At 46.9% G+C, this 22,058-nt stretch overlaps 1 protein-coding gene across 4 annotated transcripts in view; it reads left to right on the top strand.

Annotated features, from left to right (window-relative positions):
• The window catches only part of LOC148013491 (C2 domain-containing protein / GRAM domain-containing protein), a 198,086-nt gene that overhangs the window by 15,775 nt on the left and 160,253 nt on the right, over nucleotides 1-22,058 (top strand). For all 4 annotated transcript variants that reach the window (XM_087667711.1, XM_087667709.1, XM_087667710.1 and 1 more), the window contains 4 exons: nucleotides 753-850; nucleotides 1,076-1,151; nucleotides 1,296-1,424; nucleotides 1,542-1,588. In XM_087667711.1, the coding sequence (XP_087523837.1) occupies nucleotides 753-850; nucleotides 1,076-1,151; nucleotides 1,296-1,424; nucleotides 1,542-1,588 (350 nt within the window). The remainder of the gene's footprint in view (nucleotides 1-752; nucleotides 851-1,075; nucleotides 1,152-1,295; nucleotides 1,425-1,541; nucleotides 1,589-22,058) is intronic.

Here is a 22,058-nt window from a genome sequence, read left to right as displayed (position 1 = left end):
TTTCCAAAACCTGTTTCATGTTGCTATGAGCTACACATTGTAGCACATTCCAAGGTTTTCTTTTATCAGCTTTCTTCATCACGAGTCTGAGTTCTTTATCTCCTTCATTGTTGCTCTTGAGGTTTCAAAAGGCACCCTATGGTTTTAAATGTAACATGCAAGGTGGCTGCAGCCATTGAATGGTTGCATGATCTCTTGGTGAACTGCCACCACTCACATGGGCGCCCTTCTTCTTAGCCAATTTTAGACCAGACTCCACCCATTCAGCCCTTGATCTCAATCCCAATCTAGCCCCATCTCAGCCATTCATCATAAAGGTAAGTTGCATGCTTCATTTTGCATCATGGTACAGGGTTTTGGCTACGTCCTGTCCCCTTAACTGTTTTTGTCCTTGTCCCTATGCCAGTCGTTGTCTCATATTTCATGTTTCTATGATTTTAGTACACATAATGCTCACCCTGTCTACAGAAGATGGAGAAGAAATGTGAAGAGGGAAAGGGTTTTGTTTTATTTGATAAAGTTTAGCAAATATGATCATTCCATTAGATTGAGTGAAGTGTCTTTCAACTGGATGCTATATTTGGTCCTTTTGTTGGAAAGAGTTTTCAGAACTTTACAAACCTTATGGTAACCATAAACAGAAACATAGAGCATTTAACATGCTTTTTCACAAGTTTCTGATGAATTTGACTGCTTAAATTAAGTGGTTTATTGCACTGATCAGTAGGTGTCCGTGTGTGTTTGTTATCCAGCTTGAACTTCTTGCAGCAAAGAACTTGATTGGAGCTAATCTTAATGGAACATCAGATCCTTATGCCATCATGACCTGTGGTTCCCAAAAGCGGTTTAGGTGAGGTTGAATAATTGCTTATTGTATTGGAGATGACACTTATTTCTAAATCGTGTTTGTTTTGTATCTACTGCTGTAGTGTTACTTGAGTAGGGCTAGAGTTGCTTTTCCTAGAGTTGGCTGGGATTTCTTTTGTGATTTTTTGATCCATTTTTATAATCTAATTTCTGATCCACTTTTATAATCTAACTTTTCAATTCTTTTGTTGTTTTCTCTTTGTCTAAGTTCTTTGGTTCAAGGATCCAGAAATCCCTTGTGGGGCGAGGAATTTGACTTCTATGTTGAAGAACTCCCAGCTCAAGTCGGTACTTTCAATTTTGTTGCTTCATGCTTCTTAAATCTTGTGCAACCTAGAATTGGGCATAACTTGTTTTAATGGTCTAGATTAAAGTGGTTGAGTTTGGGTTTGTGCAATCTCTGGATGGTTTTGTGTTATTTTTTGTAGATAAAGTTAGCAATATATGATTGGGATATCATTTGGAAAAGTACAATGCTTGGGTCTGTGACACTTGATATTACAGAAGAAGGAGATAGATTGCCATACTGGTATAGTCTAGACAGTGCATCTGGGCAGGTTTGTTCCCACACATTGTGCCAGACTGTATGATCTTGTTCCTAGTAGAGCTGCATGTAAAGATTTCCTGGTTTTATTTGCCTTCTTGGAATCACATCTATTCTCTTTGTAATGCAGGTATGCTTGCAGATAATCACGAAGCGATATCCTGTCAGTGCATCTGGGTAATATGATATTTTCATCCTTGTAGATTTGGTGTGTAAAGTTTCCTGGATTCACATATTTGGGAGATCTCTCTACCTCATATATGCAGGTCGTTATTAGAACTAAACCCATATTCATAATTCCTGCAACTAGCAGCTCATAGTCCTTATCATGACAAACAGCTTGGCATAGAAGCTGTAGATCTAAAAGAGACCATTATTCAGTCTAGTTGTCTTCCTGTACTAAATATGAGCAATTGTATAACAAATTGATTTGTGCATTTGCACACATCTCAGCTTGACTACCTTCCAGAAAACAGTAGTCTTGATTGGTGCAGTATTCCCTTCCTAGACAAAATAGTAGCAATTGTATAAGAAATTGGTAAGTGCATTTGCATGCATATCTCAGCCTGACTATGAGCAGCAATCACTCTAGGCAATGCATAAGTGAGAGAGGCCTTCAGACTACAGTAGGAGGCCCTCTTTATCTGCTGAAATTTCTTTGATTGGAAAAACAGTCACACTTTTTAACAGGAGAAGGTAAAGGTGATGGATTGCTTTTTGAAGGTGCTTCTAGTGTTGGTGATTGCCTTGGCTGCAACCAAAGAAACACTTCTTGTGAGTTGGAAGAGTTGCTATGCAGATGTGTATATCTGAATAAATAGTTTTTTACTTGGGACTCCTATTGCAGCGTGGATGAGACCTCTGAAAAGTGAGTGCTTTATTATGTCTGCACTCCCATGTCCTCCTCTTGCAGATTGGCCTGCTGTTTGCGGGGTTTCATTCTAGGACTTTACACTGTTTGCTCATCCATATGAAGAGGAAAATGACAGGCTGCTAGATTCTGAGTCTTTGGAGGATCAGTGTTTCATGTCTGCACTGCTGCTTGTATCTTTGTAGGTCATCTCACTATGTGGAAGGCTTCATGCTGTGTGTCCACATCAAGGTCAGAATATATCAGGCCTTGGCTTGACCAAAGCTCCTCAATTTGTCTTCGTACTGCCTCATGCACATCAGCAGAGTTAGGGATGTGACTTTAGCAGCAGTCCAAGGTGATATGGGTGAATACAATGTCAGCAGAATTGGATTCTGATCTGGTAGAGTGGTGTGTTCCAAGTGCCCAATCTGTCCACCCCGGAGCTAACCCAATCACTCTCAAAGAACTTGTCAAGTTGCTCTAACAGGCTGCCTCCCAATTGCCTGTAGCCCCAAGAGAAGTGGAGCGAGCCATCCTGCCTGCAGAAGTCTAGGTCAGTGCAAGCATTTCTGGCACCCACCATGAAAAGAAAGGCCTCCCAGGCCTCTTACTTTCCACCTGCAATGCCTTTTGATTCTATGCGTCTCCCAGAGTGGTCCCCTAGTGTCTCGAATTGTTGAATTCTCCTGCAACAATCCAAGAGTCAACCGTGGCAGGTGTATTACCACATCAAACCAGAACACAGCCTGCACTTTGACCTCAGTTGTTGCATAGATGTTGGTGATGCTGATATAGGAACCCTTGGCATCCATCTTGACCCACAAGGCGCACCCTGTGAAATGGTCCCATGATATCTTACCCAAGACAATAGGCAGAGTTTGATTTGAGTACACACTCCTCCACTCCACCCTTGGGCTCTGATTGAGTACTCTTGAGTAAGTGAATGAGCCTCCTTGAAGTACCTTCCCAATACAGCTTGCTCCAGGGGAGGAGAGCTTATGCTTCTGTAACAACAAGATGTCAATGCATGTAGCGAGGGCTGGCTGCAGCTCTTGTTGAACTATAAGCATCCTAGGACCCCACACTCAACTATGTGAAAACTGTTTACATTCTAGAATGCTAAGTATATGCTTATGGAGAACTCAGATCTCCTCCTTCAAATCTCCATTAAGAAAAGCAGACTTTACATCAAACTAATAAATTGGCCATCAATTGTGGTTGGCAAAGGTAAGAACGACCCTAATGATAGCCATCTGAGCTGCAGGTGCAAAGGTGTCATGGAAATCCATTTGAGCTGTAGGTGCAAAGGTGTCATGGAAATCCGTCCTTGCTTGTTGTGCGAAGCCCTTTGCAATGGGCCACGCCTTGTGCTTACCTAGAGTGCCATCACTATGATACTTGGTCTTAAAGACCCATTTGACTCCAATCACCTTCCTATGAGTGGGCGGAGGCACAAGATCCGCCACTCAATCGCATCCAACTCCTGCTCCATAGCCTTCTTCCAGTGCTGTGATTGTAAAGCCTCCTTCATGAAGGTGGGCTCTCTATCTTGCATGGCATGAGACATCAAACAATAGTTAGCACAAACAAGCTTGGTGGAGTATGCATGCTTCCTTTGAGAGTGCCACGGGCCATCCTACGGCCGCTACTCCTCAGGGACTCCCTCAATCCTTGAATCACAAGTGTATCATGTACCCAACAAGGAGGAGGCTAATACTCTCCTTGCCGATCTGCCTCTGTCAAAGTCTCTGGAAGATCCATTGGTGCCTGCGAAACGGGTGAATCCGGTGGTGAAATCTCCTCCTCCATTGAGGGTGGAGCCTCAATAGGCAGGGCTCCAAAGGCATTGGAGCAGGCGCCCAACTAACACATGGATCTCCAAGGATGGGATGCTCAGCACCCCCCTTTGCAGTTGGAAACTCCACAAACATACCTCCCATGAAATGGGATCATAAAACCTACGTGGGACTGCGAGTTATAAACCATGAACACGTCTTTTAGAAGCTAGCTCAAACTTTGTGAGATGGAAGGATCGAGGTGCAGCTGGGATTCAGTAAACAGTGTGAGAGTGAGAGACAGAGTTGAAGTACGACACCCAAGAGAATAGACTGAATGAGTGTAACGAGAAAGTACAAAGTACAACCCTTAAACCTTAGGGTTGTAGGGGGTGTTTACACCCGACACACACTAAGTGCCCAAATGTGTGTAACATAAGCACATAAGTACATACAACAATAAGACCATAAGTCTGGGGGAAAATACCTCTCCTACCGAGAGTAAAAAGTGCCCCAATGTCCTACTGATCACCGACACTCCCATATGAGCGTAGGCGTAAGTGAGGCGTGAGTCAAATACCCAACAAACCCCCCTGGAGTGAAGAGTGATCAAGAGTACAAGGATCATCCGCCACCAAAGGATATCAAATTTAAAGCATCGCGAAATGCTTCAAATTTGTCATGAGGAAGAGCTTTGGTGAATATGTCTGCCACATTACTGGTGGTAGGACAATAGACAAGGCTGATATCACCTGCATGTAGCCTCTCTCTGACAAAGTGATAATGGATCTCAATGTGTTTCGTGCGAGCATGAAACACGGGGTTCCGTGCCACTGTAATGGCACTCTGACTGTCAGTGAACAAAGGAGTAGGCTCCGTAACAGATACATCCAAATCAGCTAGCAAGCGTCTAAGCCATACGCATTCAATTGTGGTAGTGAAAGCTGCCTTGTATTCAGCTTCACATGATGATGTGGCAACAGTGGATTGTTTCTTGCTAAGCCAAGAAATGCAAGAAGAGCCAAGAAAGAAACAATTGCCACTAGTGGAGTGACGTGTATCATAATCACCAGCCCAATCAGAATCACTGTAAGCATGAACTGCAGTGGTCCCCCCTTGGCATAAAGCAACCCAAGAGAACGAGTACCCTGCAAGTAGCGAAAAACACGCTTGACAGCTTGCCAATGTGACATACGTGGCTGATGCATATACCTGCTCAAAGCTGAAACTGCAAACTGTATGTCCGGCCTAGTATTGCAGAGATAGATAAGACATCCAACTGCAGGAGCATATGTATGTATATCAAACAAATCACTGTCATCATGTAATGACAGTTTCAGTCCAGGTTCCATGGGAGTACAAACTAGCTTGCAATCCTGTAAGCCAAACTTCTCAAGAAGTTGCCCAATATACCTTGACTGTGATAGCTGAATACCTCGAGCATTATGTATAAACTGGATGCCCAAGTAGTAATGCAAAACTCCCAAGTTAGACATGTCAAAAGTTTGCTGCAAACTTTGTTTGAATGCTGAAATCTGATCAGCATGTGTTCCAGTGAGCAAAAGGTCATCAACATAAAGACATATAATCAGCATAGATCCCCCTTCTTTACATACGTAAAGGGTAGACTCAGACGAGCTGTTTAGAAACCCCTGGCCAAGCAAGAAAGCATCTATTTTTGCATACCAAGCTCTAGGAGCTTGTTTCAAACCATATAGTGCCTTTTTGAGCTTGCACACCAAATGTTCTGAGCCTTCAACTGCAAAACCAATGGGCTGCTGTACATAAACTTCCTCCTGAAGTTCCCCATGTAAAAATGCAGTCTTGATATCTAGCTGATGCACTGTCCAACCATAATGTGCAGCCAAAGCAATCATAGACCTGATGGTTGTCATACGGGAAGTAGGAGCAAATGTCTCCTCATAATCAATGCCCTTTTTCTGTGCGTAGCCTTTAGCTACAAGCCGTGCCTTGTATTTATCAATGGATCCATCTGCTTTCCTTTTCAGTTTGTAGACCCATTTCGTTCCAATGGCTTTCTTCCCAAATGGCAAGGACACCAAATCCCAAGTTTGATTCTTAGTAATAGAATCTAATTCAGCTTGCATAGCTGCCATTCAATGCACACTGTGTTGTGCATCCTCATAACATTCAGGCTCTTCATTATCAAAAGTACTTGCTGCCATAATAAACTCCATGGTATATGCTAAATCATGCAAACGAGTTTGCCTTCTAGTATGACCAGCCATGGGTGCATCCAAAGGACTATCTTACATAGTCTACAAATACCATCTAGGTAGCTGTCTAGCATCCTGACTGTGTGCAAGCTCTTGCTGAATTTCAGTTTCAGCATGATGCTGAATATTCCGATCAGTCAATGGCTGAATTTCTGCACTTTCCATAGGAGCAGCTGGCTGAACATTAGGTTCATTTTCTGAAGCTCCAGCTGAATCACTAAAAGTAATGGGCAGCAGCCCTTCAAAAATATCACGGGCAGCCTGATATGTGTCCAAACCAGCCAAGGATAATTCTGATTTTTCATAAAAAACAACATCCCTGCTGACAAAAACCTTCTTTGTAACGGGATCATAGAGTCTGTAGCCTTTGCTCTCATTGCTATATCCCATAAAAATGCACTTAACAGCCTTGTTGTCCAATTTTTTTCTAGGTACCTGTGGAATATGGGCACAGGCAAGACACCCAAAGGTACGAAAGTGACCAATAGAAGGTTTACGGCTGTTCCAAGCCTCAAAAGGTGTGATGGTCTTCAAGGCTTTGGTAGGGCATCTGTTCAAAATATGGCAAGCACACATGACTGCTTCCATCCAAAAACTATGAGGCAAGCTCTTTGCCTTCAGCATACATTTGGCCATCTCCATGAGTGACCGACCTTCCTCTCTGCTATCCCATTCTGCTGTGGAGTATAGGCTGTAGTATACTGATGGACTATGCCCTTCTACTGCAAAAAGGAATTCAGCATAGAGGACGTGTATTCCCCCCCTCGGTCCGAACGGAGAGTCTTAATCTTGCATCCAGATTGATTTTCAACAAGTGCACTAAAAGCCAAAAATGCATCATACACTTCTGACTTTTTTTTCAAACAGTAGACCCAGCAAAAACGTGTAAAGTCATCAATGAATGTCACAAAATAATAACAACCGCCCAATGACATGGTCTACATAGGCCCACAAACATCTGAATGCACCAACTGCAATCTGGTTGTTGCTGTGAAAGCAACATCACGAGGAAATGAGAACCGATGCATTTTCCCCAAAATGCATCCCTCGCATAAGTGCTCAGGAGGTCTCTCCAAGAGAGGTAAGCCATCCAGCATCTGAGTACGTTGCAAAAGCATCAAGCTGCCAAAGTTTACATGCCCCAAACGAGCATGCCATAACTCCGCCTGTATCATAGCAGGAGTAAGAGTGGATGTCAAGTATGCCGACTGATCTACTGAAAGAGCATCCAACTCATATAAACCATGACACAAAGATCCTGTCAAGACCAAAGTCATGCGTTCTTTATCTCTAACCATGCAACGGTCATCATCAAAGGTGACCTGCAAACCACAACGTGCCAAAGAAGAAATAGAAAGCAAATTCTTCTTGATTCCAGGCACAAACAAAGCATCCTGCAGGCGGAGAATAGAGCCATCAATGGCTGTGAGCTGAATCTTCCCAATACCACGAACAGGGTATGATGCATTATTGGCACACTTTACCGATTTCCCAACGGGAGGTGCATTAACTGAAGTAAACAAATCTCTGCGAGATGTAATATGTCTAGAAGCACCACTGTCAAAGAACCAAGTGTCAGCATCCTCTGTCGAGCTAAGTGCTCTATTGGCCCAAGAGATGTTATAACTGCAAGTGTAAAAACAATAGTCCCTGTCCACAACAAAGGACGCGGACTCACTAGCAGTGCAAGGAGTAGTAGAAACAGACATTCCTGACTCCTTCTTCTCTTTGGCAATGCGCTTCATGCACTCAGTGATGTAGTGGCTGGGCTTCTTACAATAATGACATTTTCCTTTTTTAGCTTGCGTCCCCCCTTGTGTCTGATTCTGCGATGTGCCCGAAGTGCCAGAACTCTGTGGAGCATTTTTCACCTTGCTGTTTTTGCCTTTCTGTCTTGCCACAAAAGCATGCTCAGAGACTATAGCATCCACACCACTATTTTTCCGTGTTTGCTCCTCCTCTAGAAGCAAACTAACCAGCTGAATAAAATTGAGTGGGTGCTCAGCAATCCTCATGGTGAGGTTCAATGCAGTATGAAAAGACAAGTACGAAGGTGGTAAGGAATTCAAGGTGGTGGATATCAACTGTGCATCCGAAAAATACTCATCTACATTCATGAGCTGCTCCCTCAAGTCCTGAATCTTATTTAAGTGATCCTGCATAGAATCACCCTCATGCATCTTCAGAGTTTCCAACTCTTTCTTCAAGAAAGAGATCCGAGTCTCATTCTTTCCTGCAAACATAAGCTCCAAAGTCAACCATGCATCTCGTGAAGAAGATGCCGAACGGATATGAGGTATGATGGACCGCTGAACTGCCAGAGCAATCAGCGACAAGGCCTGTGCATCACGTGTATCCCAAGCTTTTTGAGCTACAGTTCTTGGAGGAAGTGGCTGAGGTGGAGTGGGCTGAGGTCCCCGTTGTCCACGTGCGCCATGGGGAGGAGGAGTAACGGGAGCTACAACTCCCGGTCGAGTTTCCTCTCCACTGACATAATCCCATAAATTCTTGGCCACTAATACATTCTTCATCATGAATGACCAAAGCGAATAGTTGTTTCCGTCCAATCTGTCTTCTTTGGATACATACGTAAAAACATCACCTCCTTGATTTGCCATGATGACAAATTTCCAAAGACAAAATGAGCAATGTCAAAGCAGTATGGACTGGAAATCTGCAAATTTCCAGAAATTGCAGCAAACACGCTTCTGCAATTAATGTGCAAGGGCGTACTTTGTCAAAAAATTGTCTTTTAATGGACGCTTCCCAAGGTGCAAACAGTGCACTGCAACACTGTTATATCAAAATCCCCAAAAATTTTGCCAACATTTCTGTCAAAACAGTCTTTCTGTTACTGTACCAGCAGTTCATATGCAACTGTCCTCAAAATACACAAAAGCCCCAAAATTTCTGATGATCCAGTCCAGAAATTTACATCAAATTTATCCCACACCTGTGCTATGCCTGCCGCGTATGAACCTCCGCTGCCAGAAATTGATTCTGGACTAAAATTAAAATTTTTTGTTTTTTTAAGAAAAACACACCTGACATGGTCAGGGCGGATGAGCAGAGTGGCAGGTCGCTGGTGAGACGGGCGGGCGGGCTGGACAGTCGAGCAGAGTGGCAGGTCGCTGGTCGTCGGGCGTGCTGAAAAGTCGAGCAGACGTTTACGGCTGACGTGGACTGGGCAGGCGGGTGGCCGTTTGGGCAGACGTAATGGCGCTGGCGAACAGGACGACAGGCGGCGTCTGACGCTGCGCGCTGGCGGACGACGCTGACGACTGGTGACTACGCTGGCAGGTGGAGCTGCGCTGGCGGGTGGTGCTGACCTGGCGGGTGGAGGTGTATGCTGTAATCTGGAGCTGTGCGCTGTAACGCTGGCAGACTGAAGGGGGCAGGGGCACGCTCAGCAAGCGAGCGGCTCTCTGACGCTGGCGACTGTTGACGAACAGCACTGGCGTGCTGAGGACTGACGACTTGGAGCAGACGCAGAGCAGAGGTGGCTCGGGTGCGGTCAGGACTGCACACTGCAGGCAGGAGCTAAGCTCAGAGCTGAGCTCTGATACCAAATGTGAGATGGAAGGATCGAGGTGCAGCTGGGATTCAGTAGACAGTGTGAGAGTGAGAGACAGTGTTGAAGCACGACACCCAAGAGAATAGACTGAATGAGTGTAACCAGAAAGTACAAAGTACAACCCTTAAACCTTAGGGTTGTAGGGGGTGTTCACACCCGATACACACTTAAGTGCCCAAATGTGCGTAACATAAGCACATAAGTACATACGACAATAAGACCATAAGTCTGGGGGAAAAAACCTCTCCTACTGAGAGTAAAAAGTGCCCGAGTGTCCTACTGATCACCGACACTCCCATATGAGCGTAGGCGTAAGTGAGGCGTGAGTCAAATACCCAACAAACTTATCCCTCTTTTTCTTCAAGATGTGAATATAAGCACCACACCCCAATACCTTGAAATAAGAGACATTGGGCTTGTGATCAAAGTAAGCCTCAAAAGGTGTTATACCAACCGTGGCCAATGTATGGGATTGATTAAGGATGTGGACAACTGTGGCCACTGCTTCGGCCCATAGATATTGAGGTATCTGCCAATGCTCCATCATAGCTTGTGCCATCTCAATCACATTGCAATTTTTTTGCTCCAATATGCCATTCAACTAAGGTGTATTCGACGTTCGTGTTGGCAAACTCTTGGTGTATGCCACAATCTACACAAAATTGATTTAGCTCATAGGAGACAAACTTCCCCCCTCTTCCTTCCTTTTGTTGGAATGCACGGCCTTGAGTTTCTTGCCTGACTTGTTTTTCTCAAAGATCAACCAATTCTTAAAGTGTGAGAGTGCTTTTGACTTAAGCTTCAAGACTCCATTTGCATCGGTCCACATAAGTCTGTTGAAATAAGCTCCAAGGGCTCCTTAGCCCTTCGTGAAGCCTCATTGGGAATAGCATCTCTATGCTACTTGCCACGAATGCAAGATACAAGGTGGCCAAACTGAGCATGCCATATCTTAGTTTGAGTTTAAGAAGAAAGAAAAAGAAAAGAAAAGGTAGATGAAGTCTGCATCTTGTAGAATCCATTCTCCTCATGAACTGCACAAAGAATTCGTCAAGATACTCTACCAAGAACTCGAAAAGAGTCCTTATCAAACGTGATTGTAAGACCAAGAGCACAAATCTTGCTTATTGAAAGAAGATGGTATCTTAGACTTGGCACATATAAAACCTTTGTTGTGTGGGTACCACCTTGCCCATCTAGAATTAGGTGCATATTACTTTTGCCTTTGATCGGACCAAAGAGCTGCCACCTATGAGAATTTGCCCATGTAGCAGATGTATACAGGCTAACCATCTGAAGGAGGAGTCATGTGGTAGGAGGTGCCACTATCCACAATCCACTCATGAGACTATGGGGTCAACATCGTTGTATCTATGGTGGTTGGTAGAGGAACATCCTCAATCACTTGCAAATGGAGAAAGATAGCTGATGAAGGAGTAGCCACAGTTCCGGAGTTCTTTGTAATCTTCGCATTCTTGGTGTCTTTCTTATCCTGTTTAGGAAATCCTTCCTTCAATGACCTGTTTTGCCACAAATGTGGCAAGTAGGCTCCTTGGCTTTATCTTGCTTGGACTTCTTGTCCTCCTCCTCCTTGTTGTTGTTCCTCCCCATCTATTGGGAAGACTGACCTATCAACACCTTTGTCTTGGGAGCGTTCTGACCTTTGAGTTGTTCCTCTTTGTCCAAGACCATCGGAACCAACTCCTCCCACTTAAGGGTTTTTGTTCGCCCTGAAGCAATCAAGGTAGAATAAAATGCATAGCATTGGGGTGGTAAGTGTGAAAGAAGAGTTATTATCATGTCCTCTAAGCTAATCACCTTCCCTATATTTTGGACTTGCATCTGCAATTGCCGAAGCTTATTGACATGCTTCTGCACAGAAAAAGACTTGTCATGTTTTGGGATTGTTTAAGTCAAGCTAATACATCTTTTACCCCAAGGCGTTCCACCCCAAATTAGCCAGGGCATTAGGCAAGGGGCGCTCGTTGGCTGCCTAGTGATCTACCAAGACTACAGAGATGATGGTTATCTTACCAAGGGAGCCCAATTGATTACCCCAGAGAGGCCAAGGCATGGGACCAAGGGTGCACGTTGGTTGCCCAGGGGCCTACCAAGTCTTGCAAAGCCGGATTGAATCAACAATGGATTTTTTGTTTTTTTTTTTGTTTTTAGTTTTTTGAGAGCTTTTGGTGTGATTTGTGCAAAAGATTTAGCATTAAGTGAAGGTTTCAAATCGGTTTTTGTCCTATTGAGTCACTGTGCCCCAGGGTACGGAAAAATAAGGATGGATTGCTCCACTACCTTCATATACAAGAAGCAAAACAATCCCACACACTACTAGGATAAGTGCCTAGGGATACCTAAGTGTGTGTGTGTGTGTGCACCAATCATATGTAGAATATGTGGAGAGAAAGGCAAAAGGAGGAAGTAAGCAAGACAAGCAAAGCCAGCATGTAAGCATAGGAAAAATAGTGCTTTCGAAGACTGCCATGTGTAATGCCACGATTATGATGGATCTACAGTCGACCACTCCAAGGGTGATCGAAAACCACAGGTACATATTTACATGAACAAAATGCCAATGCATGGGGTAATGCAAAATTCATATTCATGCAAAATGCGATGCAACAATGCCACTTGGACAGCGCCCTCGCCGGGGAATTGTTCACTTACCCAAGTGTCCTTTTACAATCATGTCATTTTGACAGTGCGGATGAAGTTGCAAATGTTTATAATATACAATACATAATAAATAAATGTCTGAAAGGAAAAAGCTGTAAATATCATCACTGTCACTATCAAGAGAAGCAAACTGTTCCCTCTCAAATTGAAAGGAGAAGTAAGAGGGAAGCACCCTCTCTTTTTCAATGTGAGGAAGTAGAGGAGGGTGTACCCAAGCCGATCCGTAATAGAAGATACTAAGAACTCGCTGGTTGACCGCCTTGGTTAAGATATCTGCAAAATTGTCGCTTGATGGCAGAAACTCTAGGCAAATGGTTGCTAGCTCAACCCGCTTTTTGGTGAAATGGTAGTAAATTGCCATGTGCCGTGTTCGAGAGAAGATGATAAGATTGCTTGCAAGGGCAATGTCACTCTGGTTGTCATAGTAAACAACTGTAGGCGACTCACAAGGGAATTGAAATGCAACTAGCAAGTTCCTTAGATAGATGGCCTCCGTAGTGCCATCGAAGAGAGCTCGGTACTCTACCCCTTGGTCGTGGGAGCCGCTACCATCTCCTACTTACGGCTGGCCCAAGAGATGGGTGCCGTGCCCAAGGGGGGTAGAGGTAGCCTCCATGAAAACGTTGGGTGTCAGGATCTCCCACCTAGCTAGAATCAGTGTATCCTTGCAAACATAAACCATGACCATAAGTTGGTCCAAAATTATAGGTACACCTTAAATATCTTAACACACGAAGACAAGCAATCCAATGAGACATTCTAAGTGCATTAAGATACTGACTAAGCAAATTAACTGAGAATGCAAGATCTGGTCTACTATGAATCAACCAAAGTAATTTCCTTACAATAGAACGACAGATATGAACATCAAAAGGCAAACCCGACTTATCCTTGTGCAGATGGACAGTGGGATCCAGAGGCATGGCCACTGGCCGTGGCTCATTAGTGCAATACCGTTTCATGAACTGTAGGGTGTACTTACGTTGTGACAGAAAAATACTTTCCTCGGATCTAACAATCTCCATCCCTATGTTGAGCTAAAATATGCATTACTTGCTGATTAGCCTCTTAAACAGCCCCAAAACACACTAAAAATGCTCTGTTAGAGTAAAACCCTAAAAAGGGGAGCGGTTTGGGAGAGTTCAGTGGAAACTCTAAAACGGGGAGCGGTTCGAGAGAGTTTAGTGGAAACCCTAATTTTGGGGGCGCCCTTCCACATCTATAAATAGACAGGCTGCCCCCATTCAGCCATCATCCTTCTTTGCAGGTTACACTAGCCCACACACCCTCTGCTGCTGTTGGCGCCCAGTTTCCAGTCTGTAGCTCGCCTCCATTTGCTGTCCAGCCATCATTGATTGCAGCCACATAATCTTCAGCCTATCCATTGCTGTTGGCGACAGCTCTTAGCTGCCGGCGATTGCTCCAGATTGTCCCAGACTGCTGTTCAGCTTGCTGTCTATCATCTCCAGGGTCAGCCAGCCTAGGTTTTCAGCAATGCAGACCCTGACACTCTTAGACATTGTTTCAGCGTGCTATTTACAGCAGACTGTGCATAGTTTCCAACCTTCGATTGGTGGTACACTGCTGCGTTTGCTAGTTTCCAGCCTCCAGATTGCTGCCTTTTGGTGACCAGCCTGCTGCAATTCACTATTCAGCACTCCTACACTCCGATTGGTGGTCACAGACTTGGGATCTGTCTTCAGTGGACGTCCCGCTTCGACATTGCTTTGTCCTTGAGCACATTGTACACTCTTACATTCATTTACAGCATTCATTCACTTCAGAGTTGTTTTCTTTTTTTTTTCGTAGGTAATTATATTAATTACGAAAAAAATACAAGATTACAGGATTACAAGATACATGATGACACAAAGCCAACATGTGAAGAGGTTTTCTCTTTCTCTCTCTCTCTCTTTTTTCTGATTACAAGATACACGAGGGCCCTAGGCCAACGTGTGGGAAAGCCCCGTAGTAATGCACTGAAAAGGATACACCAATCATGGCAACGACCCAGAGGCAATTGCCATATGCCACGGATGCAAGTCCTCCCGAGGGAGCAAGTCGGAGTGTCGGATGATATCTAGCTGCCAATGCAAGAGCCCTTTAAGCCTGGCAATATGTCGGGGTACATTAGAGGCCGAATCAAAGAGAAAAGCATTGCGTGTGGTCCAAATGTGCCAGCATCCCCAATATCTGAAAAAGTGAAATAAGATCTTCTCATGCAACTGTGGCGGTGCGGGATACTTCGGGCGCATAAAAACCCAGTCGAAAGGAGTTAGCGAGGGCCCCACCACCGCGCACCAAATGTGCGACAAGAGCGACCAGATATTCTTGGCGAGCGGGCAAGAGAGAAAACGATGCCGGGCCGATTCCGGCGGTGTGGTACAGAAGAAACAATTGCTATTCGAGATGCGACGCTTGGCAAGGGCCGAGGCCAGAGGAAGTCCACCAATCATTACCCGCCAAAGAAAAACCTTGCATTTGAAAGGTGTCTTATTTAGCCAGCCCTCCATCAGCGTTTTCTGCCACCATGACAGCGATTTCCGCAGTCCCCAAACAGTATTAGCTTTCTCTCCCAGCCATTGGTGATCTTGAACCAGAAGATGATACACCTGATTGGTAGAGGCCTTTTCCAGACTCAGGCGGCCTGCAAGGTCCCAGTCCTGCCAAGGGCGATCCACAGTCAAGGCCGGAAAGGGTTGCCGACCCTGAAGCTCCGACGAAAGCTGCTCCCATAAAGCACGGTATCCACGCGGGATCTTGAAGAGTCGCCGAGCAGTCCGAAATGATAGGAGGACATTGCGAGTGGTAAGGGTGGCATCCGCAACCGACGTCACACCTAAACGGGCCATGCGATTAAATCTTGGTCTGAGTTGATGTTTATCTTCCCATGAAAGGAGTTGCGATACTGCCAACAATTCCAGCTGAAAGGAGTTAGTCTGCAAGCGGTCCCCTACTGGGTGCCAACGGGCCTTTTGGAGTACCGCTTTCCAAGAGCCGACCAAGTGCAGTAACAAAGAGGAAGAGGGACAGGAAATACGAGAGTCGGCATTAAGGACATGCCACCAGGAGGCCCGAAGCCGTGTGTTGCCATGGCGGAGCCCGCTGTCCTCAAGAAAATAACGGGCTATGATGGTCCATGGGTGGTGGTCCACACACATGGCACGGAAAAGGGACCAACGGAGAGCTAACATATGAGTGTGTGCATCCAAAATAGCTCCTCCACCCATGCGCTTAGGGGTACATGCGTGTGACCAGGAAATCCAGGAAATGCCGGCCTGCAGTGAGTCCTTCTTCCACAGCATGAAACGGATGGGATGAGTGAGGGCCTTCAAAGTAGTAGGCGTCCATGGCAACAAAGGCAGGAAATATGTTAGCATTGGAAGCATGATTGTCTGGGCCACTTTGAGGCGGACATGGAATGGCCACGCTTGCGACTTCCAATACATAAACTTCGCGGCCAGTTTGTGTGAAATCCACTCCAGTAGGTCTTTTGGCCGTACATCCACCCCCAACGGGTATCCAAGGTGCCTGACAATGGAGCCACGGGAAACCACATGGCCTTGCCAGCCTAAGGACTGTAGATCAGGCTCTGTACAACTGAGAATGGTTGACTTAAGGGCATTGATGCGAAGCCCAGAGGCCTGACCAAAGAGTGTCTAAACATCTAATGCCCTGCGAATGTTGTCCCTGTCCGCCTGCAAAATCATAAAGGTGTCATCAGCCAAAGATTGGCTAACGAAATGCTGACCCAACGGAAGAGACAGGCCGGCCAGCTGAGCAGATGCTGCCATGGAGGATAACATTGAAAGGACCGGGTGAGTGGCCAGGGCGAAGAAGAGAGGGCTCAGAGGACAACCCTGTCTGACCGAACGTGCAAGGGCAAATGGCTCTGTAACTCCACCATTAAGCATAACTCTGGAAGAAGCCTCAGTACTAATGGTGTAAATCAATCGGGACATGCGGGTACCAAAGCCCATAGCCGACATGAGGTCTGCAATGAAAGACCAGTCCACATAATCAAACGCCTTTTCCAGGTCCAATTGGATCAATACCACTTCCTGACCGGAGTGCCGCGCATAGTCAATAGCCATTTGCACGTTCAAGATATTATGCAGAATGTTGCGGCCCTTAATGAAACCATATTGGAGAGGATGCATAATAGCTGGAAGGTGCTTGTGAAGCCGATTCGCCAGCACTTTGGAGTAGATTTTATACATGGAGCCCATCAAAGAGATTGGTCTCCAGTGTTGCAACTTTGACGGCGAAGGGACCTTTGGAATTAGCTTGATAAGGCCTTCTTTCCATGAGGAGGGCATGATCCCCGTTTCCTATACTTGCTGAAACATGGCCACCAATGGCTTCACCAACTGCGTGGCCGAGGTCTGAAAGAATTCATTAGTGAGACCATCCCAGCCGGGACTTTTATCATTCGACAGGCGCAACAAAACGTCCATAACCTCGTCCTCGCAAATATCTGTCTCCAAAGCGGCTTGCATATCAACTGGAACCTGCTGGCGGACCAGATGATAGAAGACCGCGCGGGCATGCGTAACCTGGCTAGAGGGCGAGGAAGAGGAACCAAGAAGTTCCATAAAATAGTTTCTGCACATAGTGACAATGGTCTGCGGATCCGTGACCATGCGACCTTCCGAATCCTGGAGTCTGGTCATATTTTCGCGGGCCGGAGAAGCATGCAAGGCGCGAAAGAACTTATGAGATTGGCAGGCGCTATCTTGCATTGTGTCCGTCAAGTTGTGCAGCTTAGCCTGTTGATAAGACTTCAACTGAAACACTTGAATAAGATGGGCCAACCGCCTCTCCAGAGACAGCAGAAAATCATCATCAGGGGAATCCAGGAGCAAGGAACGGACCAAAGCCAGTAAGTCTTCTGCTGCATGTCGACGACGGCGGCAAAGCGAGGCATGATGGATCCCATACTGGCGAGCAACTCGCTGCACATTAGAGAGCAGCCGTGCAAATGAAGGCAAGCCCTCAGAGGCGAAGTCCAATAAGAACCTCTCAATCAGCTGCTGCATATAGCCCTGGAAAATTGAATGCTTCAAATAAGAGGAGTTGAAACGTAAAGGGAGCCTCTCCAGGAATTGCACAAAAGGGGCAATAGAGTGTGCCCGCATCTCAAGCTGGAGGGGGAAATGGTCCGACAACGCATATTGCCGCAAGACCTTCATTTCCAACATCTCAGGAAGAAAATCATCGCTCTGCATGATATACATTCTGTCCAGTCGCGACCAGGTAGTTGCATATTGTGCGGAATGAAAAGTAAACCCTGGAAAAGAAGGGTGAAGCCACGACCAAAGATCTTGCTTGAGCACGTGCAAAGCAAAGGAACTCCACACCTGGCTTTCCGGCGTATCCATTACCGAATGCCCTGAAGTGGACTGAGAAGAGTCAACACACATATTGAAATCTCCCATCAAGAACCCCCTTCGGCCGAGTGACATGGAGCCCTGCAAAGTGGACCAAAGATCCCGTCGGGATGCGGGATCATTCGGAGCATAGAGGCCCAACAGCCATAAAATCTCTCCTTCAAATAAGACTTCGATCACCAGAAAACGGCCCTGCACATCATTTTTAACAAGGACAGGCTGATATTTCTCATGGACAATCATCAGCACGCCCGAGTAGTGCGTAGCATGGGTCCCTGCATAAAAGAGACGGAATCCATGACAATCTATCACTTTCCCTGCTTCACCGTGACTTTTGTGCTCAACTGCACACAATACATCCCATTGGTTCTCGTGCAAGACAGTCCACATGGCATGTTGCTTATGGCGAGAGCAAATGCCTCGCACATTCCACGTGGCTATCTTCATGTATCCTCAAGGAAGGAAGTCAGGAACGAGGCGCCTGCTGCCTCGATTTCACCTTTTCCGCAAGAGCATCCAGGACACCCTCATCTAGAAAATCAGCCAATACTGCGAAAGAATTCTGGCGACCTGCTTTGGAGGTAGAAGGGAAATCCACTGCCTTGGGAGAGGGGCGGGGATAACGCCGATCCCAGGGTGTAATAACATTTCCTTTGGCATCGAACGCCAGCTTGGCAGGTGGGCCTCTGGGGCCGTCGGTATAGGCTCTCCTTGGAGACTGATTGCGGGGGCCCGATGGGGCCGTAGGACGCACAGCCGGCTGTGGAGTGGCCATCTCTTTCCGGTGCGTATACGTGCGCACGGAATCCTGGGAAGCGGAAGGCCCAGGATCCGCCAGGCCTGCATCCAACTTTTTACCTTTTTTAGGACGTGCCTCAATCCAGTCAATACGATGGGAATCCACACTCAGGACCTGTTGTTTGCCTTTATCCATGACCTGAGGAGACTGAAAGGCTTCCGGGGGCGTGGCATCAAGCACCATGTCGTCCTTGGGCAGCACAACCTGCGCATCCTCCAAAGACGTTTGCTTTTCAGGGCATTCGGCCATGAAATGCCCCAGTTTACCACATGAAAAGCAGTGGCCCGCAAAGTTGCCCCATTTTAAGCGAAAATACAAAGGATGCATGCCCGAGCAATTGAGGCGAAGCCACGCGGGCCTTTTCCTGGCCGTGTCCCAAAGCATACATAAACGGTTGCGGTTCATCGCCCTGAGGCTTGGGGGAACCAGCACTGTTCCCACCACTGCCATCGCATCCTTCAACATGGGCCAATAGACCGCCGGACAGTTTTCCACCTCCACCCACACTGGGCATTCGCGTTGAAGTAGACGCTGGAAGTCGGCCATGGGGCGCCATGGCACCACATGGACCAAGCGGCGATCAAAGAATAGCGGCAACTTGGACAGGAGCTCAGCTCGATGCGTTTCTGATTTCAGCAGGACCTCATAAAACCCGCGAGGTCCAAGGAAGATCTCCTCAACAGACTCCCCTTGCAATAGATGGTGCAACCACTGGCGAATGTGCGAAAGCAGTGGGATCCTGCCAGTGAAGAAAAGTATAACTGCACGGTCATAGAACACCGAGAAGGATCGCAAGATTGATTTGGGGTCCACCGTGGTTTCCAGCACATCATCCGTTCCCGCAACAGAAAAAGATTCGGTATTATGCTGGACATAATCTCCAAGCAGAGTATTGGCGAAGTCCAGCAAGTGCTCCCAGTCAATTTCCTGCGAATCCACAGGATCAGAGGCCACTTGCGCATAGGAGCGTTCCGGAGGACTCATTGGCTCATCAGGCGTATGCTTGGAGCGTTTGCCGGCAGGCGGCTGTTCAGAACTCGGCGGTAACTCCTCCGTACAAGGCACCATATCTTCCGGCTCCTCTGCATCGGAATCAGGGCCAAGGGCTGCCACCGTCCGGTCAAGAAAATCCAAATCCAGGCCAGCCATACTGCTGTCTTCACACGCGTCCTGGCAGAGGACGAGCTAGGTTAGGTGAGGTCGATCCTGCGGAGGGACGTATTGCTGGTCCCCAGCTTCGCGCAGGATCCAGTCAAGCCTGCGCTGCCCTGGAGGAAGAGGCCAGGCGGCACGCAGGGCAGGAAGGCGAAGAAATCACAGGGCAGGGCGGCGCAGCACGCTGGCGGGTGAAAGACGAACGGCGCGCAAGGGGACGACGAAGGGGCGCAGGGGGTAGCGACAGGTGAGAGGGCAGGGCGGCGCCAAGCCCGCAGGTCAGAGGAGCGGCGGCAGGAGGGCCAGACGGGCGCAGGAGGGCAGGCGGACGCACGCAGGGCCAGACGGGCGCAAGTTCGCAGGCGCAGGGTAAGACGAACTGTCAGGGCCCAGAAGGAAGCGGAGGGTGGGACGGGCAGGTCAGACGACCTTCGGCAGGTCGTCAGACACAGGCGGCGCCAGCGCAGACGAACTCCCCGCTATCGCGATCAGCTTCAGCGTCGCGTCCTCCCATCGCGACCTTCTAGCTGGGTTCCTGCGTGCTCAGCGACGGCGACGGGGCCTGCAGGCACAGGCGACGGCGACGGGGCCTTGCAGGTGCAGGCGACGAACGGGCGATGGCGAACAGGCTCTCTCTCTCTCTCTCTCTCCTCTTTCTCTCTCTCTCTCTCTCTCTCACACACACACATTTCAGCTGATTTTCTCTCTCTCCAGAGTTGTTTTCTCTCTCTCCCTTCTTTTGTTTGTGTTTGAGTTTTGAGTTTTGCGTTTAGGATTTGAGTTTTTGAGTTTTGCTTTTAGGGTTTGAGTTTTGCCCTCTATGTATGTGTCTGTGTCTGTCTCTTTGTGTTTCTGTCGTGGTCGTACACAGTGTGTCCTTAGTGCAAACCCTAGCAGTTTCCTTCACATGGTATCAGAGCTGGTGCTCTTGTAAAGAGTATCGTGTGGATATTGTGGAGAGCTAGTCTTTGTTCAAGGCACACAATACGACTCGTAACTGAATCACAATGTCCCAGACACCTTCTCTAGTTTCTATGATGTCTTATCAGGCTTCTCCATGATTGGAGACCCTAAGACATCATTATGGACTTGGTGAGAAGGACGATACTCCACCTTCACCAGATTTCACTAACATGACAGAGGAGGACTTTGAGGAGTACTATCGCAACAAGTATGGTGATGTTTAAACCCCTCCTACTAGTTTTGCTACCACATCCAGACCGGTTGGTGAGGTTGGCCACCTGTCCAATCATGGAGAACATACGACATTCGGAACGTTTAGCGATCCATCTTCATCATCTCAGCCAGATTCAATGTCAGGTTTGTACAATTCTTTTGTGTTGCATGAATCAAAACCCTCGCTTGTTTGTTCTTTTGAGGTACAGGATCCGGATGGCTTTGCGTATGTGAACTTCAATAGAGGGGGCTCACGAAGCAGACGAAATTCAGGTACTTCTATAGCTTCTGTTTCATTTGAGCATATCGCATACACTTATCACTTCCCTCCCATCCCACCCTCTTTTATATCACACCTCTCATCATCTTTCCAAAACCTTGGATTACACTCCATATCTGCATCACACACCCTAGGGGGTGGATCTTCCATCTCTGCTCCTAGCACCTTTTCCTTCTCCATCCCATTCTCTACCTCTTTGCACCATGGTACTTCGTCAGGGAGAATGCCACTCTTTAACACAATGCCTCTCACCTTTCAGCACATGAGCATACTCATAACTCATGGGACGATTGTGATGGGCATCCCCCTCACTATCCGCAGCTTCACATCTCCCATGACCACTCATACACAGGGGTTTCTATCCTCAGCTTATAGTGCGTCTTCACACTCTCCTTGGGTTACACCTACGCAGGGATTCCCATCTTCTGCTCACCGTGTTCCTATCCCACCTCCTTGGGTTCCTCACGTGGCTACCATACCCATGCCTAGTCAACCCATCCCTACCTATGGATCCACCTTGCATATTGCACGCATGCTTGGTGGGCACTTTAGGGCCAATTCCCAAGTGTACTCCACTCCCCCATCCTATCCACACTATACTTTTTTACACTATCCATCTCCAAGCACTACCACTCTTGTTGCAACGGCCAAGAATGCCTTCAGGGATAAGACACATTTTAACGGGCCAAATTTCACCACTTGGTCTAATTTCATTCAACAAGTGCT

The sequence above is a fragment of the Lygodium microphyllum genome, chromosome 26 (genome assembly GCF_053477565.2).
Source record: "Lygodium microphyllum isolate KBCC chromosome 26, Lygodium_microphyllum_v1.1.10, whole genome shotgun sequence".
NCBI lineage: Eukaryota > Viridiplantae > Streptophyta > Polypodiopsida > Schizaeales > Lygodiaceae > Lygodium > Lygodium microphyllum.
The sequence above is the reverse complement of the archived record's forward strand: the minus strand, read 5'-3'. Positions and strand labels throughout refer to the sequence as shown.